The sequence below is a fragment of the Carassius carassius genome, chromosome 40, assembly GCF_963082965.1.
Source record: "Carassius carassius chromosome 40, fCarCar2.1, whole genome shotgun sequence".
Lineage (NCBI taxonomy): Eukaryota > Metazoa > Chordata > Actinopteri > Cypriniformes > Cyprinidae > Carassius > Carassius carassius.
Genome location: NC_081794.1, coordinates 22678879 through 22706415, shown reverse-complemented (window position 1 = coordinate 22706415; position 27537 = coordinate 22678879). Strand labels below are relative to the sequence as shown.

General features: G+C 40.3%; 1 protein-coding gene across 4 annotated transcripts in view; it reads right to left on the bottom strand.

The window, feature by feature from the left end:
• Positions 1-393: 393 nt before the first annotated feature.
• The window catches only part of qki2 (QKI, KH domain containing, RNA binding 2), a 43035-nt gene continuing 15891 nt past the window's right edge, over positions 394-27537 (bottom strand). The window contains exons 3-8 of one of the 4 annotated variants that reach the window (XR_009426375.1): positions 22335-22451; positions 15575-15718; positions 8088-8175; positions 6816-7106; positions 5735-6549; positions 394-2312 (exon numbers count right to left, since the gene is read on the bottom strand). Coding sequence is in view for 3 of the 4 variants with exons in the window: in XM_059532650.1 (XP_059388633.1) it covers positions 2296-2312; positions 5735-5809; positions 6816-7106; positions 8088-8175; positions 15575-15718; positions 22335-22451 (732 nt within the window). In the remaining variant the exon portion in view is untranslated. Of the gene's footprint in view, positions 2313-5734; positions 6550-6815; positions 7107-8087; positions 8176-15574; positions 15719-22334; positions 22452-27537 lie in introns of those variants that run through there. The other 3 variants (XM_059532651.1, XM_059532650.1, XM_059532652.1) reach the window with 3 other exon arrangements.

Genomic DNA, 27537 nt, shown 5'->3' with positions numbered 1-27537 from the left:
GCTATTGCTTCTCAGTACAGAGTTAAGTCCAGTATATTTCAGTCAGTAAAACACGCTTTTGCTTAATTTCACACAAATCCTGTTCTAAAGATTCAAAGCAGACAAAAGAAATAGTTGACAGGGTTAATGAATAGAAATCAATCATCAAATGTTAGTACAATCGACAAGAAATGATTAATTAAATTATATAACTAGAAATGGTTAATAGCTTACAATTTACATGAAAAGACACAGAGGCAAAGCAAGAATGACAAACCCAACACCCCAGCAAATAAAAACCACTTTAAAACTTGCTCAGAGCGAGGTTTAAACCAAATGATATTGTTGTTCAAATAAGTTTTTCAATTTTCCATCAACTCTCTCATTTCAATTTTTGTGTAATAAGGCATACTGTTCATATCTGGAAATGTGATTTAATGTTATTTCTCACATACAAAACATGATAGAAAAATACATTATAAAATGTTACAATGGTTATAAATAGGACTGTGTGCAGAGAGCTGCTTGGGATTGCGGAGAAAAAAAAGACAACAAAAATAAGCTTTAACGGAGAGTTGCAGTTCATTGGCATATACAATACACAAACAGTCACTCACACAATCACCCATAAACACAACACATAATGACACTGTCTATATTAATACTGCATGGAAAGCAAATACTAAACCAAAAAAAAAAAAAAAAAACACACATTAACAAACAACTCCAGTTTCTAGTCAATCTGACAGGATGAGAGATCCTTGTAAAAACAATTTCCATCCATTAAATGTATTTGCAGGATTTTTACTTTAGCAATTTCCAGGTTAATAAAAAAAAAAAAAAAAAATGACATGCAACTGCATCACAGCCTCAAACGTCTAAAAAGTATTGCATTTGCTCCGCATAAATACAAAAGGAGATGCATCTTCTCAAAATCCGATTCTGATAACCAAATAACAAAATGTAATTATAATTTGTTAATATGCTTTTAGTCTTGTTCTTCAGCACTGAAATGGTCTGACATTTTAACTGGAAGACCAACTGAAGGAAATTTAATAAAACTGAAAATCATTTGCATAGGAAGGTATGGAGAGACGTGATGCGTCTGCATACAAACTTGCTCTTCTAGTACACTTCAATTCTTCAAAAGGAATAAAATGAGCTCTGTACTAATTAACCCCAAACCTTTATAATATTCATCCTGATGAATGGAATAAATGCTTCTTGAGATATAAGCAGACTAAAAATATGGAAATAGTGACCAGTAACTGTTGGTTGCTTCATTGCTGTGTATCAGATATAGTAATGGATCTACAAACATATTAGAGAGCTTGTACATATATATCATCAACTACAAACAGGCTCAATTACCATCTAATGTAGTGTGACAGGGTAAAACTCAATCATTACTTGTAAATAAAAATGAGAAACTGCACATAAAAAATGTAGTTTTTGAGTAACGCCTGGAACGTTGTTCTGTACACCTCTTGTTTTCATGAATAAAGAGGAATTGAATAAAAATACCTGATATGTTGGCATATAACACATTGATGGACATTCATACTTATTCATAATTGATGATATTGTGTAAAATAAGGCACTGGTTTGTTTTTTTATTATTAAAAAAAGACACTGTTTTGGTCTCAAAAATGTTGTCTTGTGTTCATCACATTTTGACAATACTGCTTTGTTTTTTTATTACAAAAAAGATGACCTTTGAAAAATATATATTCGTTTCCTGTGCAGCACCCTCGTATCAAAAAGATATCAGTCGATGTTCAGTGTTTGCACACTTGCTCACTTTTCGACAGCTCTCTGAAGAAAACGCTGGTAGGCAAGCATGGCTTTTACATCCCTTATGGACATTTGGACCGATAAATCGGTTTTAAAATAACTCTTCAGGATGGCATGAGAACTGCAGTGCACAAACTTAGAGTGTTATATAGAATATTATGCTTAATTGTTATGAAACCAATAAAGATTTGTTTATTCAGTGTGTGTATGTGAAAGGCTAACCGTAGGATTTCAGGTGTCTCCCACACAGCGTTATTGCTTTATGACATTTCAGTGCAGGCTGGGAAGCCCAGGTCACCTGACCAAGGAGGTCCTCAGTTTGAGAAGGGGAACGATTCTGTTCTGCGGGTCGTGGCGTGGGGCCATCACGGCTTCTCGGCTGTGTTAAGTGAATTAAAGCTGCTTCTGGGGCTCACCAGCAGGCCGCCAAAACATAGAAGCGAAGGACGAGAGCCAGAGAACTGGTCAGCAGGCAGGCAATGGTCAGGTCATCATTGGGTGAAGGGTTCAGAGGGTCATTGGTTAGTTGCCAGTGACGGCTGGGTAGTTAGAGAAAAATAAAAATCAAAAATAGACAGACAGAGGGGAAACGGAAAAAAATAAAAGGACACATAAGAAAAAAAGATAGAGAAGGAGATTAGTTTCAGCTAGTGACGGTTGGATGACAATATGACATTACTAATTCCAGCTACTGTAAGAGAAAAACTGCCCAACGTCTACATTAACACAGCAAAATCATGAGAGCCTCATGATTTAACTCCAGAACCCATCTCCCAGGTGAAAATGGTTAAAGAAGCAAAGAGGCAAATCAATTATAGAGTCATTACGAATTAAACTAACAGCACTTAATAGTTAGTAGCAGTCAACAGAGTTTGGGTATTTGGAAAAACCGTCATCAACCGACAAGGCATCAATCCTGGATTAAAAGATGCACATTTTTAGAAGAACGATCCTCTGACTGCTATTAAGCATTAGAGTGCTGCTTCAATACAAAGCCACAAAGCTGCTAGTGATAATGATATGGATTCATGAGTAGTTACAGAGATGTGACGAGAGAAGTAAAACCAAAGAATGACAGGCTAAATCAAAAGATTTCTAGACAGTACAGAACGTTTGGTGGTTTTTTAAACTCAACTTTTATTGCCTTTAAAATTGGACTATTTACAAAAATACAGAATGCTAATCCAACAAGAATGATACGAAAGCATATCGGCTGAAATTTAGGGCTACAACAACACAAGAAAACAATTAGAAAGACAAATCTACTTGTTTCGCAAACCTATAACAGTGTAGCAAGACAGTCATAAATACGACATCCTAAAAACAAAATGTACCCCTTATGGAAAAGATAAAAAAATAATAACATGACATGGATCTCTAATGTGCACTAGTATAAATTCCCTATTCATTTACAAATACAATAGAATTTCATAAATGTTCTTGTTTTATAGTTAAACATATTGCTTTCATAAACTCATCTTAAAAAGAGCACAGACGATAACTGTTCTTTTCCATACATTTGACACAAAATTCAAAAGAAGCTTACTGCAAAACAACAAACAAGAAACAAACAAACCAAAAATTGAATATTTCTTCAGTTCATCTGTTGTTCTTGTGCTAACAGGCAGATACAGTGTGTGACCGTCCTGCTTTGATAAACATCCTAACATCCCATGAGGTTTTGCCGTTTAGTTTTTTTCTTGTTTCACTTTGCTCTGTCTGAGTATCGCAGATTAGGAGCTGGTGATTTAAAATCTTCAGTGCAAAATACTTGTGCCATATTTTTATGATGAGGAATTTCTTGAATGGGGAGTTTAAGGGATCATAAGCACATTATAATGCTCTGATTATGCACCGAACATAAGAAACTATTTTCAAAGGGCAGTGCATATGATGACTTACACTCTCAAACAAGTCCTAACCTTCATAATTGTCTAGCCTATCTTGTGTGACACTGCCGAAGCCGGGTGCTTGGAATATTTCATCCAATGCCTTTCATTCAAGGCTATTTTCCAAGCTGAGGAATCTTAACAAATTCTCAGAGATCTTTCTGAGGCTGTGGGCAGTAAGCCACATGAGACAGTTTGGACTTTTTGTGCAATTTCACAATTGTTATGCATTAAACTGGTCAGTTGTATAGGTCTATTAAATTATGACATGTTAAAGTCTTATGGGTGTGAAATTCACTTATATTGATCAGTAGATTCTCACATTTTCAGTTTTTTCAGGAGTCATAGTTATTATATGTACAGTTTTGGCACATCCACGTATTTGTAATATGAGATTAAATCGGTTTCATTACAGCGGACTTTAGAAGCTGGCACTGTAATTCCCTTAGATCCAGGTTATTACCATTTAAGGCATTTGAAAGATTTTGAGATGAATATGCTCAATGACCCTGGCCAAAAATGATAACTTTTAACCTAAACGACAACTGATCTACACATAAAAATTGCAGTAAATAGGTATAAATAAAATATGTCAAATGAGAAAAGATTCCAAACAGTACACGCACTCAAGATTATGAAAAAAAAATCTGGATTTGCAGAAGTCAAAGTATCTTCTGTAATGAGTTACAGCTTATAACAGGCCTGAAATAACACAGTATTGCAATTCATATGTTTAAGTATACATCTGTATCATAAATTGGGGAAAACCAGCATTGCACCACCTTCTCAACTTTATGTATGCTGGTCTGGCCAGGCTGAACCATAAATAAGGTGATTGTTTTATTATATAAGATGAGACAGAGTAAAATAGAGTTCTATTATTCAGAAAGTAAAAACTTAAAACTTTTCTTTGAAAGCTGCCGAAACAATGTTTCAATGGATCAGAATGGGAGAGTAGATTTAAATGGGACACTAATGTACTTAAGCAACATAAAATTATCTGAAAATACACAAAAACTGAGAAAGGGTATCAAAGGAATGACAAGTGAAGGAATAAACAGAAGCAAACGAACAGGTGAGCTCCATTACCGTTCATTGACTAGGAGCCTGAAGGCCACCACAACGTCATCAGTGTAATGTAGCACAGTGGACAGTCAATTTTGCTCCAAAGTGGTTCTAACACTATCCCAATAGCTGGTTTTCATCTACATACATCCACTAAGCTTCAGGTCATGTTTGTCTCAATATACAACGCATTTAAGTGCTGAAGTTATCAGATCAAACTAACAGTCAGTTCCAAAACCTGGTGGGTTTCCTACAGAGACAGTATTTTTAGGGCACCTTCCAATATGAAGGCTTGTTTTACCTCAGTTTAGTCTAAGGTAGCATATATTATGCTTCTTTCACAGAAAAGGCTATTTCAAAATGCATTATGATGTTGCATTCTTGTCATTACTGACAAATACTGATAAAGAAATTGTACACTTGCAACACGCTAACCTCAAACTTGAAATCAACTGTGTGGAATGCCACTGATGTTTTGTGTTGGTTATGAAATTGTACATTAACAAGGTTCCATGGCAGTTAGGATGCCGTCTTAGAAGGCAGCTCACTAGATTCTGGAACAGAGCTTAAATCTCAGAATTTGGAATGTTGTCTTTAGTAATCACAGGATGTTGTAACCTCCTGTAAATCATTTAGAATTTTCTTTTGTAACAGTATTCCAATTCTTTTTACCTTTGCTTCAGTGACCCCCAAAACATGCTCTAAATATAATACAAGTATGCTGATAACACCTACAGTTTCAATGCATTTCTAGGTTGGCAGGTTTAGTGAGTAAATGAACCCTGCACAGTATGACTGGCATGTACTATACCTGATAACAGCAACACTGAAATCTCAAATGATGCTTTTTGTTTGGCAGGTTAGAAGTGACTAAAACGATCCCTCTGTTTTTACTGAGTGAGATGCAATGAAAAAGAAAGTGTATTCAGCATACTGAAGAAGCTCAACACACACACACACACATACATATATACAGAGCACAGTTTAAACACTGGAGCTAAACTAACCTCGTTCTGCGGTCACTACCCTTTGGTAAGGATGGACGCGCATATCCTGCCTTCGTACTTTAGTAGTCACTGCACCTGCTCAGAGCGCAACATTGCCAACAAAACAAGAATTACCAGATTATTCATCAAAATACATTAAAACTACACTTTACACAACATTGTTTCACAAACGAGGCTTGTAAAACCAAATTACAAGGCACAAGTGACCTTTTCTCCAGGGCCCTGTTATAGTGAAATCACATCATATGTTATTGCCCTTTCTCAATTTCCCAGTAAATTTGTTGCATTTTAATAAAAACACAAATGGTATTTTTTTTTATGCTCTTGACAATTTTTTACAATGACTATAGAGCCCTTGTATTCCTTTCAGCACACTAGATGCCTCAGATAGTATGAATTCACTGCAGGCTATTTCATGGAGAAAGTTTTTCACAAGCATTTTATATTAGCAATAATACTGATCGCTCTCTAAATATCTAAAGATACAGTTGTATGAAAAACAAATATAGATTACTAAACAAATATAGATTACTTTTCAAACAGAGGAATGTAATCAGGCTTACTTATCAGTATTTATCTGAAAATATAAATTTTTAATCTATGAATAAGTCAACAAAACAGTTAAGACCAGTGTAAACATGAGTAGTAATGATCTTTAGTCTTTTGTTTCTTATAAAAATCAGTTTCTTCATTTGTTCTTTTGTCTGTTTTTTGTTCCAAGGCAGCTGAAAAGCAAAGCATTTTTAACACACGTATGGGCTGAGGACTGTGTTAAACCCCTGAGCATTACTAGCCTTTTGTCGGGAAAGCCATACCTACAAGGACAAGACAGAATGATGGAGTTAGTCTCCTGGATCTCGGAGCAAAAGAGGACAAATCGTGTCAAGGATGGGCGGTATATTTACATACAAAAAAACAAATAAAACATGCAAGATAATAAATAAAATATATATTTTATGAAATAAACGACATTATTATTACAAAAAAATTTTTTTTATTAATTTATCATACTATCCAACCTTAACACCAAATTGTGTTAAATGCATAATCTGTAAGACAAACAAATAATCAAATGTCTTACCTAAAACACCACTTGAGTCAATAGGATATTCAAGAATGGAGGTTGGGGCGAGGGTGTAGGGGTAATCGTAGGGTGCATAGATGATGCCTGACTCAGGGGTCTGGGGTACGAGGGCAGGATGGGGCGTGCCTGTGGGCATGATGGCAGAGGTCTGGATCTGCCGGATGAGGGGCATGAGGGTGGGTGCGGCGGGTGCAGGTGTTCGCAGTGCCGCAGTGGGCATCACCGGGGAGTGGCCGGTGATGATGCGGGGAGCTTGTGCTGTGGCGGCCAGGGAGAAGGCTAAGGCTGCTAAACAGAACAAGATGCACAAAGATATGAGGGGGGGGGGGGAGAAATCAAGGGGCTAATCAATCTACCTTGACTTACATTTCAAAAAGTTAAAAAGCAATGTTATCAGCTTTTACGACTAAACATTTGCAAACAACATTGTACTGGAGAATCTGCACAAATAAAAGTCTTAGGGGCCGTTCACATATCGTGCCTAAAAACGCGTGGCGCTTTCTCCTTCTTTCCAAAGCGCTCGGGCAGAAGCGCCCCTGAGGCGTCTGCCTTTGATAAGCAACCATTACGTGCTCTCTCCTTGAAGACGCGGAAATTTCAGCAAAGGATAAATGGATTTGCAGCTCAAAAAAATCACTTGCAGTAGCTCTGCTACTAAATTTATTTCAAAATGGAAATCCATATACAACTATGATCAGCTGTTCCTTTCATCTTGACTGAGCTTTTAACGTTGTTACGGGAAAGGATGAAGCTGATTGGTTAGTTCTTGTCACATGACCCGCGATGCGCTTGCAGCATTCTGAAAAGTTGAGATGTTTTTAACTCGATGCGGTGCGGTGTTGGAAATAACGAACTTGAGCGCGCAAAAGACGCGATATGTGAACGTCCCCTTAAACAGTTCAGTAGTGCAGAGTTTACAGGTTACTCTTCTTTTTTGAAGGCTCAAAGTAAAGTACTCCCAGTCTCCCACATCCCGCTAAATGCTGCAGAGACGCTGTTCGGGAAGCACGTGACATAAAACGAGGCCAGCTATTGGCTATTCGCTACTTCTCCGTCTGTACTGGCTGAGTAAAACCTCCGATGGCTCATTACTGCCACACTTTGGTCACCGCAGATTTGAAATATGCACGAAATGAGCCGCTTATGGCAAATAAAAGTTATTTAGCAACGAATCGATGACTAAATTAGTTGACAACTATTTCAATAATCGATTTTTATCGATTAAATCGATTCGTTGTTTCAGCTCTAGTTTGATAATGTCATTCTTACGTGACTTGATATTGGCGTCTCTGTAAGTGCCGTTGAGAATGGCCAGCTCCATCAGCTGCATCTTTTTCAAGCTGTCTTCACCTTCGGCCTGCACACACACAGGAAAAAAAGCTGTTAGGAATCATTTAACACTTATTAGCTTACTTAAAAAGCTCAACTGAAATTTTTTGTCAGCTAAAATGTTTGAGAAGGCAGTGCAGTGGTGCAGGGAAGCTAATGTTTCACACTTGCTAACAGCTAGCAGATGATTTACTCTGCCACTGTTAAAACAAGCTAGGCCCAAGGAGCAGGAGGTTAAAGAAACAGATCTTATTACTCTGAACAGCAGGTGCTGGGATCAGCGCTTCTCAACACTCTCCGTTTTCCATCAGCTGAACCTACAAGCTGTTTTCCCCCTTATACAGTTCACTTCCTCTGGAGTGGACACCGTTTTGTCAATTTATGATGAAGTGGTCCATATGAACCAATGGTTCTCAAGCAGGGGGCCTTCAGCACACCTCAAAGTGGAAAACAGCTTTATGCTTCTCTCGGAAAACAGTCGAGCTCCTAAAGGCATGCTGTGGGCGGAGCTTAAGAGTCACGAGTATGCACAGCTTTTGCCAAGCGATCGTCTGCAAATTGTGATGTCAACAAAGTGGGGACTAAAACTTCCTTAGCTTAAATTAACTATGGCTAACAAGTTACCGAATGAATCACGTTGATGGCCGTGCTCTTGCTCTCACTCTGGTTGATGTGTACGTGTGCTCTTCCTGGAGAAGTGCCCATACTAGAAATCCCGCCCTTTATGGCCAAACATGAAAATAACTTTCTGAAACTTATATGAACCCTGAAGGAGTATCTTCGGCACAGAAATACTTCTTCATACATCCAACTGGCTTTTTGGTACTTCGGTCATATTTAACATGGGAATCAAACTTTTTAAGAGTGTAAATAAGTCAGAATACATTAATTAGTATTAGACTAATCTTAGCAAATATATAATGATATATTTTTTACAATATAAATATTTAAAATACATATTTAAAATTAATTTACCCTTTTTTTTGTTATGCCAAGCAAGCTCTCAAAAAATTATCATGAAGTAATTTTGATTATCAGGCAGTAATTTAGTAATTTCTTCTTATTATTGATCTTATTGAGTAAAATAATAAACAACTGGGCAAGTTATGAGGCCTATGAATAATGTAGACTACAGGAAGCTTTGGAGTCAAAAAGTTCAAACAAACACACACTGATCTAAACCATTGTATATCTCCTAGTGATTTATCTGCAGATGTGATAGATGTAAATGCACTGGGTTAACAGCAACAGTATAAAAATGTAAGCCCAAAAGAGAGAAAAGATCAACAACTAAGTTTGGATTTTCATCAAGCTCCCAGACAGTTCAGAGCAGGTCAGGGAGGGGCACGGCAGACAGTCCACAGAATAACATGAACTATGTCAGCAAGCAGAGAAGCGAAAGAAAAGCGGGGCTTTTCAAACAAGGATCAGTGTGTGTATATGTGTGTGTGTCTGCCAGCCAAATGACTGAAGCTAGTGAAAATCAGCCCCTAGGTCAGACTATGTGTTAGGGAAAATATATTTAAATATTTATAATAATTCTATTGTTTAAAGAATGGTTGAATTTGGCAACAACAGCATGAAATGAGAATTATTCTAGTCGACTTCACATCTTTCCCTTTAGCTTTTAGAAGGAATATTGGTGAATACTGCTCAACTCTACCTCTCATTCCATCCTGATGATCCGACGGTAGCTTTTCGCATCTCAGCTTGTCTAACAGTCATTCCTTGCTGGATGATGGACCATCACCTTCAACTCAACCTTGCCAAGACAGAACTTCTTGTGATTCCAGCAAACAGCTAGAAGCCTTGGAGTTATGATTGATGATCAACTGACTTTCTCAGACCACATTGCTAAAACGGTCCGATCCTGCAGATTTGCTTTATTCAACATCAAGAAGATCAAGCCCTTTCTTTCAGAACATGCTGCACAACTCCTTGTTCAAGCTCTTGTTCTGTCCAGGCTGGACTATTGCAATGCCCTCTTGGCAGGTCTTCCAGCCAGTTCTATCAAACCTTTACAATTAATCCAGAATGCGGCAGCAAGATTAATTTTTAATGAGCCAAAAAGGATACACGTCACACCTCTGTTTATCAGGGTTCCTACAGGTTTCTTCAAGTTAAATTCAAGTCTTTTTAAGACCATTTATATAAAAAATTAATACCTATTTCACGTCCCTACCAGCAAAGAAAAACAAAATCCTTGAACTTGTGTTCATTTATTTTCCAAATGTGGAATGGGTAAAAGATAAGCCAAGCAGGTGTGAAAAATAAAAACATTTCAGTAGGCTACAAGAAAGTTTGCCGAACAATGTTAAGTTGTTTTTTAACATTAGCTAGCTAATTATTCCATGCTGGGAATATGGGGAACTGAGAGACCCCTGAACAATAAACATTGAAAATCAGAACTCGACAATAAACTAAGAAACAGTCAATTCCTTGGCTCTTCACTCAGGGCAGCAATCTCTTTATCAAAGACAGCCAGTTCCGTCAACTTCTCTTTTATCGTGACCGCAAGTAAACGTTTTAGCGATGTCAGAGTCAGGGAACATGCATTTGAAAAGCTCTGAGATACCCTCATTTCCATTGTAGGACTGGTGTTTAGCGATTGTGTTAAGAGTCCACAACACCTCGGCTTTCATTGTTGGCGTGCCAGAGCGTACAGAGCATAAATGGCTGCCCACTGCTCCGGGTGTGTGTTAACAGTGTGTGTGTGTGTGTGTGTGTTCACTGCTCTGTGTGTGTGCACTTCTGATGGGTTAAATGCAGAGCACGAATTCTGAGTATGGTCACCATACTTGGCTGAATGTCACTTTCACTTTTTCAAAAGCTGTGTGCAAATCCACTCTAGTTGCGGTCATAAGCTGGAGGGTCTGCAGCGCTAGCACAAGCTGGCTAACATTGGCTCCTGCTGCCGCTTCAGGCACATTAGCAGCTAGCTGGCTAACACTAGTTGGTTGAAACACGCAGGCGATGGAAGGAGTTTGTTTTTTTTCCATTGAGAGCGTTCATGTGCTTGGAAGACATGAGACTCTAATGCCTTCATTCCCATTTGTACCTAGCTGAATCCTTTTTTTTTTTGCATATGGTGCAAAAAGCCTCAAAAACGTTGCTGTCCACTGGTTTTAACCAATGACGAAAAGAGTTTTTATCCAGCCACGCTTCATTAAATTTAGATTTCCCCATAACCTCAGAATGAAATTGGTAGCTAGCTAACGTAAAATCAAACGTTAAAAATATAATGGCGTCAGTCAACCTTTCCTCTGGAATGCTGAGATTTTCTTTGATTTTTCGCGCTTCTCCTTTGCTTGTTGCTTGAGGTCTGTGTTGTGTGTTGTGTGTTGTGTTGCAGACTTGCAGTCTATGGTTGTGGTGCTGTAGCACGTGATCTTCATTTACTGAAGGCATAACATGTTCGCAGTATTTTGTACTGTGACCCGGGGCTGCGTTGCGTTCTCAATTATTGGTTCCGCCACTCTTTATTTATACTATGTCATTTAATCAAAATAAACGTAGTTGACAAATGAAACTTTTGAGGAAAATTACAGTACAGAGAAGTTACATACAGCACAATTTTTAAGACCCAGACATCAAAAATCAAGACTTTTTAAAGTCTTTTTAAGGTATTATTTCCAAATTAATAAATTCAATGCTTTTAAGGCTTTTTAAGACCCCGCGGGAACCCTGGTTTATCAATTTGCACTGGCTTCCAGTAGCTGCTCGCATAAAATTCAAGGCATTGATGTTTGCCTACAAAACTACCACTGGCTCTGCAACCATTTACCTAAATTTGTTCCTTCAAACTTATGTGCCCTCTAGAAGCTTGCGTTCAGCAAGTGAACGTCGCTTGATTGTGCCATCCCAAAAAAGCACAAAGTCACTTTTACGGACTTTTAAATTAAATGTTCCCTCCTGGTGGAATGACCTCCCCAACTCTATCCGGACAGCTGAGTCCTTAGCCATCTTCAAGAATCGGCTTAAAACACATCTCTTCCATCTTTATTTGACCCTCTAACTTTAGCACTCACTATTCTAATTCTATTCTTAAAAAAATCTACCTTTCTAATCTTTTTGTATTCTATTTTCTTTTAATTTATTATGCAATTGTGTTTGTGTGTATGTGTGTGTGTATGTATGTATATGTCTATCTAGCTATCTATCTATATATATGTCTATATATGTATATGTGTGTGTGTGTGTGTGTGTGTGTGTGTGTGTGTATAAAGACCTCTAACACTAGCTTGCTCTATTCTTTTTTATTCTGTTTTCTTTTTATTTATTATATTATTTAAAATCCCAAGTTACATGTGCTGTGTTAACCTAACTGAGACTTGTTATAGCACTTATATAACATTGTTCTTTTTGTTGTTTTTGATTGCTTCCACTGTCCTCATCTGTAAGTCGCTTTGGATAAAAGCATCTGCTAAATGAATAAATGTAATGTAAATGTAAATGTAAATGAAAAAGTAGTAGAAACCTGTCTATAACTGTATGTGCTGTATGTAAATGATCTTTTTATAAACTGGCATTACACAATGAATGATGTAGAAAAAAAGTAAAAAAAAGAAATTATTAAAAAAAAAAAAAAAAAAAAAAAAATTATATATATATATATATATATATATATACACACACACACACATATATATAGCTTTAGTTTAGTCACCATTCAATTTAGTAATGAAACAATATTAGAACAGAAAGACTTCCGATTCTATTCTCTGAGGAGGAAAGATGTCTTCCGAATATTTTGGGAAGTGAGCTGGAAAACAAACACTACAAGAATGTTTTACTACACTTTATTATTTTGTAAAATTATAATGGTGAAAGAAGTCTTCAGTGGCATAAGTTCATGACATTGACTAGAACCAATCTGAATAAATTCAAAATAAATATAAAAACATTTTCTTTAGACATCATTCTATTACAAAAAGTTATTTCTCAGAGGTTTGAACAAGTAGGCAATGACCAGAAAAAAGTGGAATACTCTTCCCCTGGATGGTTTGATGAAGACAAACACAACCGCAGTGGGTTTACCTTCAAGACGAGAGCTTCCTGGAGTAAACAGTGCTAAACTTTCTAAAGAGCTTATTCCCCATTCAGGATTCCATTGCAGAGAAAGGGCACAACTGTCAATCAAGGATCAGTGCATCCCAAGAGGGTTACCATGGTAGCACCACAGGGAGTCCAGAAGCCCTCTCTCTTAGACAGAGGAGAAGGGATTGCAATCCACAATTACACAAATTTCCCCAATTCCCCACGCTACTAACTCTATTATGCTTTCTACGGTAAATAGCTGTTGTTCACAATAAGAAATACCACGAAATAAAGTATTTTTTCTTTATTGCACACAAGGCACAAAATGTATTTTGCAACAGTGTAATTTTAATATATACTGTATTTATATGCATTACAGTATTTATTAATATATTAAATTAGGTTTTTTATTTTATATTTTCATTTTAATTAGTTTAACTTTACATGATTTTAGAATGTGTATTTTAATTTTTTTATATTTCTACAATTAATAATTTTTCAATTTTGGTAATTAAACTTATTTACAGAAGTAAAGTAACTTTTTTGAAGTTGTTTTCATTCCATTTGTATAGCGCTTTTCACGATACAAATCGTTGCAAAGCAACCTTACAGAAAATTATGTTTCTACAATATATTTAGTTATAGCTTATCAGTGGTGACCGTCAGTTAAATCTACGTACATATTGCAGAAATGTATGGAAAATCAATTAAAGACAAAATCAAACAGACAATGAACACTATTAACAGCTATTTTTATTTCAGCTTCATTTTAATTAATGTTTCAGTAGCAGTTTTAGTTTGTTAACAATTACAATATTGATTCGCAAACCATTTTATATCTGTAATTATGTCATATATTTCAGAATGAAACAATAAATAAGAAAATATATAATATATAATACATTTTTCATTCTTGTTGAAAACCAGTAAAAGGGGTTACACACTTTTTACTGGTACTGAACAAGAATAAAAGAAATGTAGGGCTGGACTATATTTTATCAAACATTTATTGACTGAAATATGTCTCCATGACGGATTAAAAATAAAAAAAACAAGTGGCGGCGACTTTGTAATGTCAGATGAAACAAAATCAGGACAAGGAAACTGTATTAACAAATAGGTTAAACCTCTTAGCCTGCACCCCGACGCCCTCATCCTGAAAGTCTCTCAACTTGCACGTGTCAGTGTTTATGAATAGATTAAATGAAACGGGAAAATTTAATCTTGACAAACTATGTATCATTATAAAGATCTAAGCCTCAAGCATCAACCACAGATCACTGTTTTTCAATGGAAAGCTTATAAAGACTGTATTTGCTACATTTGTGTAAGCAGTACACATAAAAAACATGAACATTAGAAACGCTGTACATACCAGATCCGTCGTAATAACGAGTCATAAACACAACTACAGCTGTAAATCCCGGTTTAGTTAGAAAGGTAAGGGTCCACTGAACGGCATCTCATGAAGCACGTTTAGTCTAACGAAGCAATAAGGTTGTAATATGGATCATAATTCCTTTGTTTACGTTTCAGTTCTTCAGCGACAGAACTGTTTGTGTCCGTTATGGAAACTGCGTCTTTGTAGTAAAAAAATGGCATGGTTTTGCAGCGTACAGTGTCACAAACAAAATGAGACAATCCACCGGAAAAAAGAATGAAAGAAAGATAGGCGAAAGATAGTTAATTTTAATTTTGGCGCTCCCTCGTAAAAAAAAAAAAAAAAAAAGTGTGGCGGACGAGAGAGAGCCTTGGGAGGATGATGTTATATCTATATAGCTTCATAGCTATATTGCAATGAAAAAAAAATCATTGGGGAAAACACTACAGAAAAAGAACAATTCTCTCAATTCTCACTAGGCTTCTAATGGCATTTCCTTCTAACCTGCTGTCACTTCCTTAAGACCTAAAGGTTAATTGGCATTCAGCTCTGTGTCCCAGAGCAATGCTGAGACTTCCATTTGTCCCCTGTGGGTTTTTTTTCCGAGTCTTGACCCTTCAGTCCTGTGCTCCTCATTAATTTATAAGCAAAGGTAATTAAGCCTAGTAAAAAAGTGCCTATGGTGCTCACCTTTGCACATCTGAAGTCATGTGTGCTCAATGGCTCCAGGCTTATACTCAAGAAGGAAAGCAACCCTGTTCTCTGCTCCCTGCTCACATCTACCCTGTCTGAGGATGCAGAGCGACTAGCGAGGAAACAGAAGACTACTGTGCGCAGATCTTTCGATTATGCGTGTTTTCCTTATAGCACCATTTATCAGTGCCTAAACAACATTTCCATGAGTCTTGTTTGTTGAGATGAATCAATCAGATTTTGCCACTTGACACTTAAAAAATATATATAGACTCAAAGAATACACACAGAGATCAAAGACAAACAAATCACTCACCGCAGGGACTAGGAGTTTCTTGACCTCCTCAACGGCTCTCTTAAGTTTGATCTCAGCACGGTTCTGAGAGTCTTCCACAGTGATGAGGACATGCAGGTCTTCGTTCAGGTGTTCCCAGTTGGGCTTTCCTCTGTTTTGCTCTTCCTGTTCACGGAAAACAGAAGAAATGTTTGAAAACCAGGGCTGTGCACAAACTCAAATCCTGAATTTGAACTGACACACCAAAAAATATGCAGAATTGCAATTTGAATAGTTTACTTTGAAGAAAGTAAAATTTTATGAAATTCATACATTTTTGGTAACACTTTAGTTTCCATTAGTTAATGTTAGTTAATGCATTAATTAACATGAACAAACAATGAACAATACATTAATGTAGTTATTAATCCTTGTTAATGCAAATAGTTATTCATTGTTAGTTCATGCTAATTCACAGTCCATTTACTAATGTTAACGAGCTCAAATTTGATTTGAATAATGCATTGGTAAATGTTGAAATTAACATTAAAAGTCCTATGACATGAAAATTTCACTTTCTGAGGTTTTTTAACATTAATATGAGTTCCCCTAGCCTGTATATTGTCCCCAAGTTTCTAGAAATTTTAATCGGTGTAAATCGAGATTTTGCTATCTTTCTCTGCCTTTGAGAAAATGGAAGCTCAACCGGGCTGATCTTGAATCTCCTCCTTGTGACGTTATAAGGAGAAATGTTACCTCCCCTTTCTCTGCTTTGCCCGCCCAAATATTTACATATAATTCAGTCGCAATGTTAGCACAGGTGTTACAAACAGTCTTTTATGATATGGATTCGACAGCACCGGCACAAACAGTGAGTAACCCTTTTCATTAATGCCTGATCTGTGATCAGTGATTTCTGATGTGTAGCTAATTATTCAAGTTCACACAGACTTTCTTTCTAAATCGTTTAATACTGTTTATGCATCAGTGAATCAAGCCAGTGACTAAACGATCAACTTCACGTTGTTTTTCTTAGTAGCATGAAACAAATCTGTTATTTAAATTGTGATTTAACTACAGAGAGCGATCAAAGAACGCTCCCTTTTTTTTCGGAGCGGTCACACATCGCGAGTATATCTACACTCTTGCCTAAACTGCCGTTACAATGAATGACGCTGTTATGCTGCACAACAAAGCTCTTACTATAGTCATGTGGTGTATTCATGTGTTTGCTGTTAGTTGTGGTGAAAACATTTTGTGAGAGAAAACGAATTGCAATAATGACGAGATCACTGCATTCACGCGATAAACAGACTCTCTCTACTCAATGCTCATCACTACAGCCTTTCATGTGATGAGAAAATATCGAAAAAATAATTATATAATCAACACTTCCACGATTCGTTAATCTCGACAGCTGTAATAGTAAAAATATATATATATATTTGAGAGGGGTTCCACATGTAATATGCATTTCGAATGCAAAGATGTCTGCCAATCACAACAGTTGTCGTTTACTCGGAGTCTCACAGCAGACACGCCCCTTCAAACAGAGCATTCAAGCCAGAGGGCTAATATCAGGATATAAAAATGCTTTTTATTTTTAAATTTTAAATGTAAAAATCATACTAACAATATAAGTACACCTAAGGAAACATTAAAAAGCATTTAAAGAAAAGGAAATAATCCATGTCATGGGACCTTTAAGATTAATAAATGCTGTAGATGGATTGTTCTTGCTTAGTTCATGTTAACTAAAGCAGTTAACTAACATTAACTAATGGAACCTTATTCTTAGGGGTGCACCGAAATTTCGGCCGCCGAAAATTTTCGGCCGAAATGGCATTATTGGTTTTGGGCCGAAATAAAAAAAACAGCCGAAAACGTAAACCGAAAATGAATGTCACCCGCCCCTCCCATCCGTGCGCAAGTGCTTAGGTTTCACTCACGGTCGAGCTGTTATCACGCGTCTGCCTATAAAAGATTAAGCATGTCAAAGGGCTGTCACAATCAAAAAAAGCTTGTCACAAAAGCTGCACAATCGATCGGACCAACCAACACAAGTTTCGAAAACGAAAACAGGGAATCGATTTTAACGGCCTTCTCTCGGAGCGCGTCCAGCTCGTCACTATACGCTCGCAGCGAACGCACGTCACACAGCAACTGCAGGTTGACACACACACACACACACACACACACACACACACAGAGAGAGAGCCTATTAGTGCATAATATCAATGTAGCCTTCAGTAATGTTTTTCATTGATGTTATATGGCAGTCCACATTGCTGACTTGTGCGCGTCTCAAGCGCCCTCTTTACGTTCGCCCTAATGCCTGTTTAGTTGTCGGTGGATTTGCCTATATTTGGCGTTGAAAAACGGATCAATGCCAAATATAGGCAATTTACTAACGATTCAATGAACACTTTGCCTATGTCTCAAAAATCGAACAGGATTTTTTTTTCACAAAAGTGACAGCTCTATACGAGAGGACACCAAAGTTGCAATATGTAACATTTGTTCTGCAAAAATCTCCAAAATTGTGGATTTTTTTGCACAATTTTTAAAAAACAATTTTATTTGATGGAACATAAAACTTGAAGAATAATTATTATTTATATTTATTGTAAAAAATATGTTATGTTTTTTTATGTAACTGTTAATAAAAGTTTGATTATTATATTGTGATTTTTCAATTCAGATCCATTAAATCCAAGCAATATATATATACGTTTTTAAAAGAAGCCATTTTCGGCTTCAGTTTCGGTTTTCGGCCAAGTGCATCCTAAATTTTCGGTTTCGGTTTCGGCGCAGAATTTTCATTTCGGTGCATCACTACTTATTCTAAAGTGTTACCCATTTTTTAAAGTAGAAAACCAATATTAGAGATAGACAAACCAATAGATAGATAGACAGAACGATAGGGAGACAGAATGATAAATAGAACGATAGAACAATAGATAGATAGAACGATAGAACAATAGATAGATAGAACGATAGAACAATAGATAGATAGAACGATAGATAGAACGATAGATAGAATGATAGAACGATAGATAGAACGATAGATAGAACGATAGATAGAACGATAGATAGAACGATAGATAGATAGATAGATAGATAGATAGATAGATAGATAGATAGATAGATAGATAGATAGATAGATAGATAGATAGAACGATAGATAGATAGAACGATAGATAGATAGATAGATAGATAGAACGATAGATAGAACGATAGATAGAACGATAGATAGAACGATAGATAGAACGATAGATAGAACGATAGATAGAACGATAGATAGATAGATAGATAGATAGATAGATATTTTCGTTTATCAATTGAAATTCAGACATTTCAGTGTCAAACTCAGTAACTGCCAGAGATGCAGTTCTTTAATTTTGAATTTAGCAGAAACCAATTTCAGGTATATTTGGCCATTACAGTTAAGTTGATAGCTAGTTAATGCACCTACTGTACTATAAATAAAAACCCAGAGGTGTTTTTGAGTCTAAACAGGATTTTAAAATGACAAAAAGGCTGAAAATAAAGAGACGGACAGTCAGAGAGGAGACAGGAAATGACGTTGAGAGAGTGCTGGGTGGGATTGGGAAATTACTGTAACTTGGGTCGCCCGCATACGCGCCACTTGAAGACATGTCAAAGCACGTGCACAACCTGCCAGGCCACATTTCCAACAAGTATTCTCCAGGGACATTTATAAGTCTTTGAATTGACTGAGTGTTTAGACCACTTCCTGTGACTACCCGGCACTCCAGTTTCCATGGAAATTTTTCTAGACTCTTATTTGCAGCTCCACACAGAAATAAACCTAGAACACCAACAGGCTTGTATAGCAACAGTTAGCCTGGAGACACGTGACTGTCAGTTTATCTCAGGGTTTAGACTACTAACAGCAGTGACGAGCCGGTTGCCATAGAAATGGGGTGTTCGGGCCCAAGCATTGAGCGTTATTTGAATGCATTGTCTCCAGCTGCGTTTTTCATCACAGCGGGGCTTATGTTTACGACGCAGAGCTCAGGCCTTCAGAACAATCAATTACTGCGAACTCGCTTGCTGCCTTCTGAGGTTCCCGCTTCAAGCAATCACAAACATTGTCTTGGCCTCAAGGGTAAAGTTTGAATGAGAGACACAGACGTCCTAGCCACATCCTTGACCGGGGGACGCCAGTCTCAGATCACAGTTGGTGGCGTTGTATTTGCTAATAAGTGGCTGCCACATCCTCAAAATAGAGTAATTAGATGATCAAATTTGTGCATCCAATAAGGCTGCAGTCTTGTGCACAGCTGGTTATGTGCTAATAATAACTGTGATTTTTACTCTGAAACAATCTATGCAGCAGCACAATGTATAGAGGTCTTGGTCTGGCCTACTTTGGTGGGCAGGCAATTTTGTACACAACACAGCAAAGTGAGAAAACTTGCTTGCATGATGCATTTAACTATAACAGCTATGTAAAAGGTCAAACCAACACAAGCTATAAATTACAAAAAGTGCATGATTTTAGCAAGCTTTCTTAGGATATGTGCACCTATTTGTACACAAACATCCTCCAAAATCAGAATCTCTATTTCACTTCCAACCATTAAATGCATGAACCTTTTGCACAGCATAAACAAGCTATTTCATCATGTGATATTATAAACATAGCAGATTGCTGTGATTGCAGATTGCAGATTAAACTGACAAAAAGCTATGTCATCATTTACTCAACCTCATGGGTTTCGAAATCAGTATGTCTTCCTTCTGTGGAATATGAAAGGAGTTATTAATAGGAGAACATCTAAGTTGTTCTTCTGAAAGTGAACGCTGACCATGAGATTTTCAGTGAATAACTTAAATTTCAGTGTGAAGAACAAAAATGTCATGTTTCTCACATAAGGTTATGAAATGGCTTGAAACATAGCATACAAGTCATATGCACTACTTAAATTACTTTTAATGTTTCTTTTTTTGCATGCTTTGGAGACTGACGGTGTTTGGCCCCTATCCACTTTCATTGTGCAGAAAAGAACAGCTAGGACATTCTGCCAAGTTTCTCTTTTTGTGTTCCACAAACAAAAAAGCCATACGAAAATGGTGAGTATAAAAACTAAAATGTAATATTATGGTAAATCTAACCTTATAATTCTAATAGCAAACACCTTTCACAGACCAGAAACCTAACCCTATTCTGTGTTTATTCCAGGAAATGTGACAGTAAATTCAATTTAGGCAAAGAGAATAGATGCAGATGGCATCTCCATTTGACGCCTGACTTGTTTGCCCCTGGCTGTAACTTTTCTTATTTTTCTCTGTTCCTTGATTGCCATAATTTTTCACGGGATTTATGCACAAGTTTCTCACTGCTGTCACAGTAGTTTCACTGTTACAGAAATTAAGTTTGCAGAACACTACAGGGCTTGATGGTTTCACAATCTAACGTTCATTTTCGCACGATGTTCAAAAGCACTCTTTACAGATTTAATTTTGACATGCTATTATGACAGGAGCATTTTGAAAAGCATAAGCCTAGTAGCTGCTGTCAGAAAACAATTATGTCAAACTTGAGAAAACGGCTGAGGTTTAAACTTTCGATTTCAATTGTCTGTTCTGAGCTTCCTAAATGTGCAACACCTCTTCTGGCTAAGAATGCTGAGCCACCAGTCTGTTTTTCTGTCTTGACCAGAGAAACAGCCTTTATAAGCATCTCTGGTGTGGTAGACATAGGTTTTACAATACAGTGAAGAATGGCGCTTTGCATGAGGCATCTTGGTTCACTGTGTTCCATTAATTCCCATCAATCTGAATCTCATCAACGCCTCTAACCCAATATATTACTGTGTGTTCTCTTAATATTTCATTTGCATGCTTGTGTAGGCAGTAGAAGTTGTGCTGTGAAGAATAAACATGTCATATCCTCAAAAGTCTTAAACTGATAAAAATGTTGATTTCTATTATGCAAAAAGGAGACAGTTGTCTCCTGATGTGTTTGTGGAAACAGGACTGAACTCAAGACAGTAGTTCGTAGTTGCTAATGTCTATATACCAGATTAAAAGCAAGTAGTCTGACATCAAATATCATTACAAGGCATAGATGTCATTAAAACAAATCAGTCTTCAGTAGCATAATTTGTTCTGTTCTTGTTTTTGTTGGTTTAGAGTATTGGATATTTGCAACACACCTAAATTGAACTACAGTCTAAGAACTTGGACTAAATAGTGTAGGATGAGACAAGGAAGTGAAACCGTATTCTTTGAGCTTGAAAAACAGAGCATTCTCCTTCCTCTAATAGCACTTATTTTCATTTTAATGTGAGTCATTTTTCCTCTGTGTCAGGCAGCCTTGGAGGCAGGCATATCATCTTCCTCAGTTGTACAGTGGGGAAGGACATGCGGGCTCTGTCAGGAATTCCATTCAAATGGAATCGCCTGGATTTTGTCTCTTTCCATTTGGCATCTATTAGTTATGTGCTGGCGCGAAGGCAGTGTATGGTCTTCCTCGCTAAAAAAAACATCCAATAAAAATATGGCCAAAAAGCACTTAAATGTTATATTGAAAGAAAAGAAAAACAAAGGGATCCTACACCACTCATCCAAACAAACAACGAATAAACGAAAAATTTAAACATGCAAAGGAATCAAAAGACACAAAATAGTAAAAAAGGAAAGCAAAAAAGAAGGGAAAAGACAAAATATATTAAATAGGAGAAAATATAATTAATAAAGGAAGGAAATGAAAAGAATATAGTAAAAAAAATACTTAAAGTTAAAGCAATAAAGTAAATCAAAAATGGCTTACCTTCTTCTTGTCTCTCATGGAGCCTTTGCCTCGCACCATGATCTTGCAGCCCGTCTCTGCCTCCAGTTGTTTGGCTGTCAAACCCCGTGGACCCAGGATTCTTCCCACAAAATTGAACTGTGAGGAAACATCAAAATGTAGAGAAATCAAGGTAGTTATTTTCAGTGGAAAACGTACTCGGTTACTAACGTAACCTCGGTTCTCTCTAGAAGAGGGAACGAGTACTGCGTCTTAGCTAAGACGCTACGGGAAAAGTCTCTTTTCACGAAATACTGAAGCAAAAAATTATCCTTAATTTTGAATTTTTGTAAAGCGCATTTGCAGCTTCGCGGCCTTCATGCCACTTCCCGCCGAAACGGGTGTGGCCCAACCCTATAAAAGGAGCTTGAAAAGGCTGACTCACCTGATTTATTTCATCGCCGAAGCGAACCAGAGTGAATCGTACGCACGGCAGAGAACGCAGTACTCGTTCCCTCTTCTAGAGAGAACCGAGGTTACGTTAGTAACCGAGTACGTTCTCTTACGAGAGTTCTCTCGTACTGCGTCTTAGCTAAGATGCTACGGGAACCCCATGTAAAACGCGGTGCGCGCAGGGATCACACACCAATAAACCTGAAAGCAACGCCCAGGATTTACAGTGCACAGTCACCCGAGGGACTCACAGAGAGTCCAGGACAGGAGGCGTCCCATATCTAGCAGCACCCGTAGATGCGGCAATATGACATCACACAGTCGAGGCAAAGCCTGACCAATGCGGGTCTTATGCAATACTGCCCATATAACAGTCGGCATAACGCTCACGAACTTAGAGTTCCCATCAGGGCCCTGATTCGACTATACCGACATCAGCCTTGCTTGCAAGGCGGGAACCTCCAGGCTATAGAACCTGATAAATGTAGACGGCGAGGCCCAACCTGCCGCCATACATATATCCTGCAAGGAGATCCCCTTAGACCACGCCCACGACGAGGCGACGCCCCTTGCGGAGTGTGCTCTTATCCAACAGCTCCTGTAGGAAGGAGAGAACCTCCGTCACCTCACAACTAAGGGGTGAACATCCCCGAGCTGTGCACCAGCTGGAGAACACCGACCACTTCTAGGGGCATACAGCCGTCGTGTCGACGGAGCTCTAGCCTGAGTGATGGTATTTAGCACTCCCACTGAGAGATCAGCGGGTAACGGTTGAGCGCCCACACAACCACAACTCCGGTTGAGGGTGCCAAATCGAGCCCCCGGCCTGCGAGAGGAGATCCCTCCTCAACGGCACTTGCCACGGGGCAGTGTCTGCTAACTGCATCAAATCTGGGAACCATGGTTGGTTCTTCCAAAATGGTGCTACAAGCAGTATTGAACATCCCGTTTCCCTCACCCGTTCTATCACCTGCGGAAGGAGGGAGACGGGGGGAAAAGCATAAAGCGGGCAGCACAGCCATTTCCGTGACAGCGCGCTTTCGTTCTTGGAAAGAACGCGGGGCAGTGAGCGTTTTCGTGGGACGCAAAGAGGTCCACCTCCGCCCTGCCAAATCTCTCCCACAACAGCCGGACTGTTTGTGGGTGTAGAGACCATTTGCCCGTGGAAATGTTGCTTCTGGACAGCCTGTCTGGACCCAGATTCTGTAGCCCAGGCACATGAACTGCCCTCAGCGAGCGCAAGTTGCGCTGAGCCCAAACCAGGAGGCGTTCTGCCAACCTGCACAGGTTTCGGGACCCGAGACCGCCCTGGCATTTTATGTAGGACACCACAGACATGTCGTCCGAACGGACTAAGACGTGGTGTCCCTTGATTCGGGGACAAAAGCGCGTCAGCGCGTTCTCCACTGCCAGCATTTCCAGACAGTTGATATGTTGGAGCCTTTCCTGTTCTGACCAGAGGCCAAAGGACGGTCTGCCCTTGAGCAGCGCTCCCCATCCCGAAGTGGAGGCGTCCGTCGACACCATCTTCACTTTCGAGGAAGTCCCCAGGCTTACACCTGATTGGTACCAGTCGCTGGCTGTCCAGGGTTTCAGGGCTGTAACGCAGCTCTGATTGACCCTGAGACGCAACCGACCAGATACCCGTGTCTCAGCCAGAACTGCAGGCCCAACTGAAGAACTGGAGATGCTGAGGCCATGAGACCCAGCATCTTCTGAAATTCTCTGAGCGAAACGGTCGCGCCGCAGCGGAGAGAATTCGCTGCGCGCTGAATGCCCAACGTGCGCTGTGGTGACAGCCGCGCCGTCATGGAACGTGAGTCCAGAGCTATACCCAAAAACAGTCTCGTCTGACTGGGGTTCAGTGAACTCTTTGTCCAGTTAACACTGAGACCGAGTTTCTCGAGGTGATCAAGTAAAATGGCCTCGTGTTCCACGAGCTCCGCTCGTGATTGAGCCAGAATCAGCCAGTCGTCCAAATAGTTTAGCACTTGCATGCCTCTGAGTCTGAGAGGAGCGAGCGCTGCGTCCACGCACCTCGTAAACGTACGAGGAGCCACGGACAAGCCGAACGGCAGGACTGTAAACTGGTATGCCTGGCCCTCGAAGGCGAATCTCAAGTATCGCCTGTGACGTGATGCTATCTGTATTTGAAAATACGCGTCCTTCAGATCTATTGACATAAACCAGTCTCCTCTGCGAATATGCGCAAGGAGTTTCCTGGTTGTAAGCATTTTGAAACTGCGTTTCGCCAATGCTTTGCTCAGCTGTCTTAGATCCAGTATGGGTCTGAGACCCCCATCTTTCTTGGGCACTAGAAAGTATCTGCTGTACAGCCCCCCCTCGCTTTGAGCTTGAGAAACAGGCTCCACAGCCCCTCTGCTCAACAGTTTTGATATTTCGGCTCGAAGTAGGTGTGCTACTTCTGTTTTGACCGTAGTTTCGACGCGCGCTAAAAAGCGCGGAGGGCGTCGAAAAAAAAAACTGTAGCGAGTAGCCTCCTTTTATAATGTCTAGCACCCAATCCGAAACCCCTGGAAGCGCTGACCATGCGTCTGCATGAATGGCTAGGGTTTGGATGCGAAGCGCGCTCTGTTGGCTGGGCAACGGCAGTGCTTCGATGTGCTCTAACATGGGCGTTAAGCCTGTGACATTTGAGGCGGGGAGCGCGCTGATCACAGCGGGCAGATCGCTCGTCCTCGACCCCCCACGGTGCTTAACCGAGTGAGGGAGGGCTGAGTGGGTCCCGTGGGACTCGTGCTGTCTGTGAGTAATTGTGGGCTGTAAGCGTGCACATTTACTGCTTTAGACTCGCTGTCTGCCTGGGCAGAACGAACGTGCACGGGTTTCGTTTTTACAGAAACCACATGACGCGTGTGACAGTGTTTGTGGGCACTGAGGAGTGGGCACGTTTACTATGCAGTGCGCGCGATCGACTTGAGTCGCTTTTATGGGCGCGAGCCCTGTGTGAAGGGCTGTGCTTATATGTGGAGATGGGCACTGAGCAGTGGGCATCGTCACTACATTTATAGCACCATCGGCCGTGGCACCAGAAATTACACCTTTTTCAGGAAATATCGGGCAACCGTACAGGCTTGCGCATCGCAAAAGACGCTGAAACAGTCACAATCCCTGGAACTGAAACAACGGCGCGCTTAGGTGAGAGTTCGGCCGCGGCGACTCGTACACCGGCGCTTTCCTAGGATGGCTTCGCGGCTTCCGGCCTCACCGTAATCCTCTGCCGTGGTCCCCGCGGAGCGGGGCGACGGCCGGAAGAGCAAGAACGGGGTCTCGAGCTGCGTTGCTGAAGTTGTTGTGATAACTGCTTTTGTGTGCAGGCAAGCGGGCAACTGTGCCGGCTTGCGCGTTGCAGAAAACGCTGAGACAGTCACAATTCCTGGAACTGAAACAGCGGCGCGCTTGGGTGAGAGCTCGGCCACAGCGGAACTCGTACACCGGCGCTTCGATGAAGCAGCAGGAGGCGGGGGGTGTGGCTGAGAGCTTTGCGAGGCCGGTCTAGCACGACTCGCTGCAGAACCGGACCACTTGCCATGTCTGAGAGCGTCAGCCCTAGATGCCTCTCAGCCACCGTAGCGGAAGCCATAACTCGTCCCATGGCTTGTACAGCGGATTTAGTAGCGAAGCACTCCTAAAATCCGCGAGAAAGATAGCCTCAGGTACCATCTCGTCCTGTTTACAGAGGAGATCACCCTGGAATATCTGCAGCCATCGTGTGTAGTGCAGACGCAGCCTGCTCAGCAGCAGAAAAGATTCGCGCGAGCAGAGGTGACGTCATGCGGCAGGCTTTAGATGGCAACACCGCTTTCGTCCGCCGTCCAGCAGAGGGCGGACAAAGCTGCGTCGCTATCGCCTGTTCCACCGGCGGAAGTGACTGGTAGTTCCTGTTTTTTAGCATCATCCAGTGTGGAGAATGCTAGTGAGACAGACAAACGAGTTCGCGCTGAATATGGAGCGTTCCAAGCCTTTGCCTCCTCTTCGTGAAGCTCAGGAAGAAATGAGGCGGGCTTTGAGAAGTACGCTCATCCGAAAGGAAACTACCATCCAGCCGGGAACGAGAGGGGGGGTGCTGGTGCAGACCACTCGAGGCCGAGACTCGTCGCGGCCAGCGTGAGCACTTGCCTCGGCTCCTTCTCGATGTCAGCTCGTTTGCTGGGCTTCTGAGCAGAAGGCGCGAGATCCCCGGAGCTCGCCCAGCCCTCACTGCCCGAAGCTAGCAGAGAGCACGTGTCCTCTTCCCCCGACGTGGCCCTGAGATCGACTTCCTCGGACGACACGGCGGCAAACAGCGGGCGTTGCCCATCGGGAAACGATGCAGGGGAGGCCGGTGAAGCAGGGCGAACCGGCGAGCTCGGTTGAGCTGAAGACGGTTCCGGAATCTGCTGGAAGCGGCGCTTTTACGGAGCCTCAGCGTAGTGGAGAATGCAGGCTCAGAGAAAAAGGACAAGCGAGTCCTCAGAGTCACCATGGCAACAGCTCGCAGTGAAGGCATCCGCCATCAGCGAGCACGAGCGCTGCATGATCGAAGATGCAAGCTCTTTTACGAGTGTGTGTCACAGGGCGAACACACACACACGCATAAAGAACAGTTGGATATAACAGAATTGAAAGGATATGTGCGCCGGAACGCGCAGCAGGAATGGCAGTGGAAGGCGGCGTTGGCCAGCGGCTTCAGGAATAGCTCATCCCGCCGAGATGCTCATCCCGCTGAGATCAGACGGCGCTTGCTTCCTTCGTGATCCAGCGATGCGTGAGCTTTGCTGAAGAGATGAAA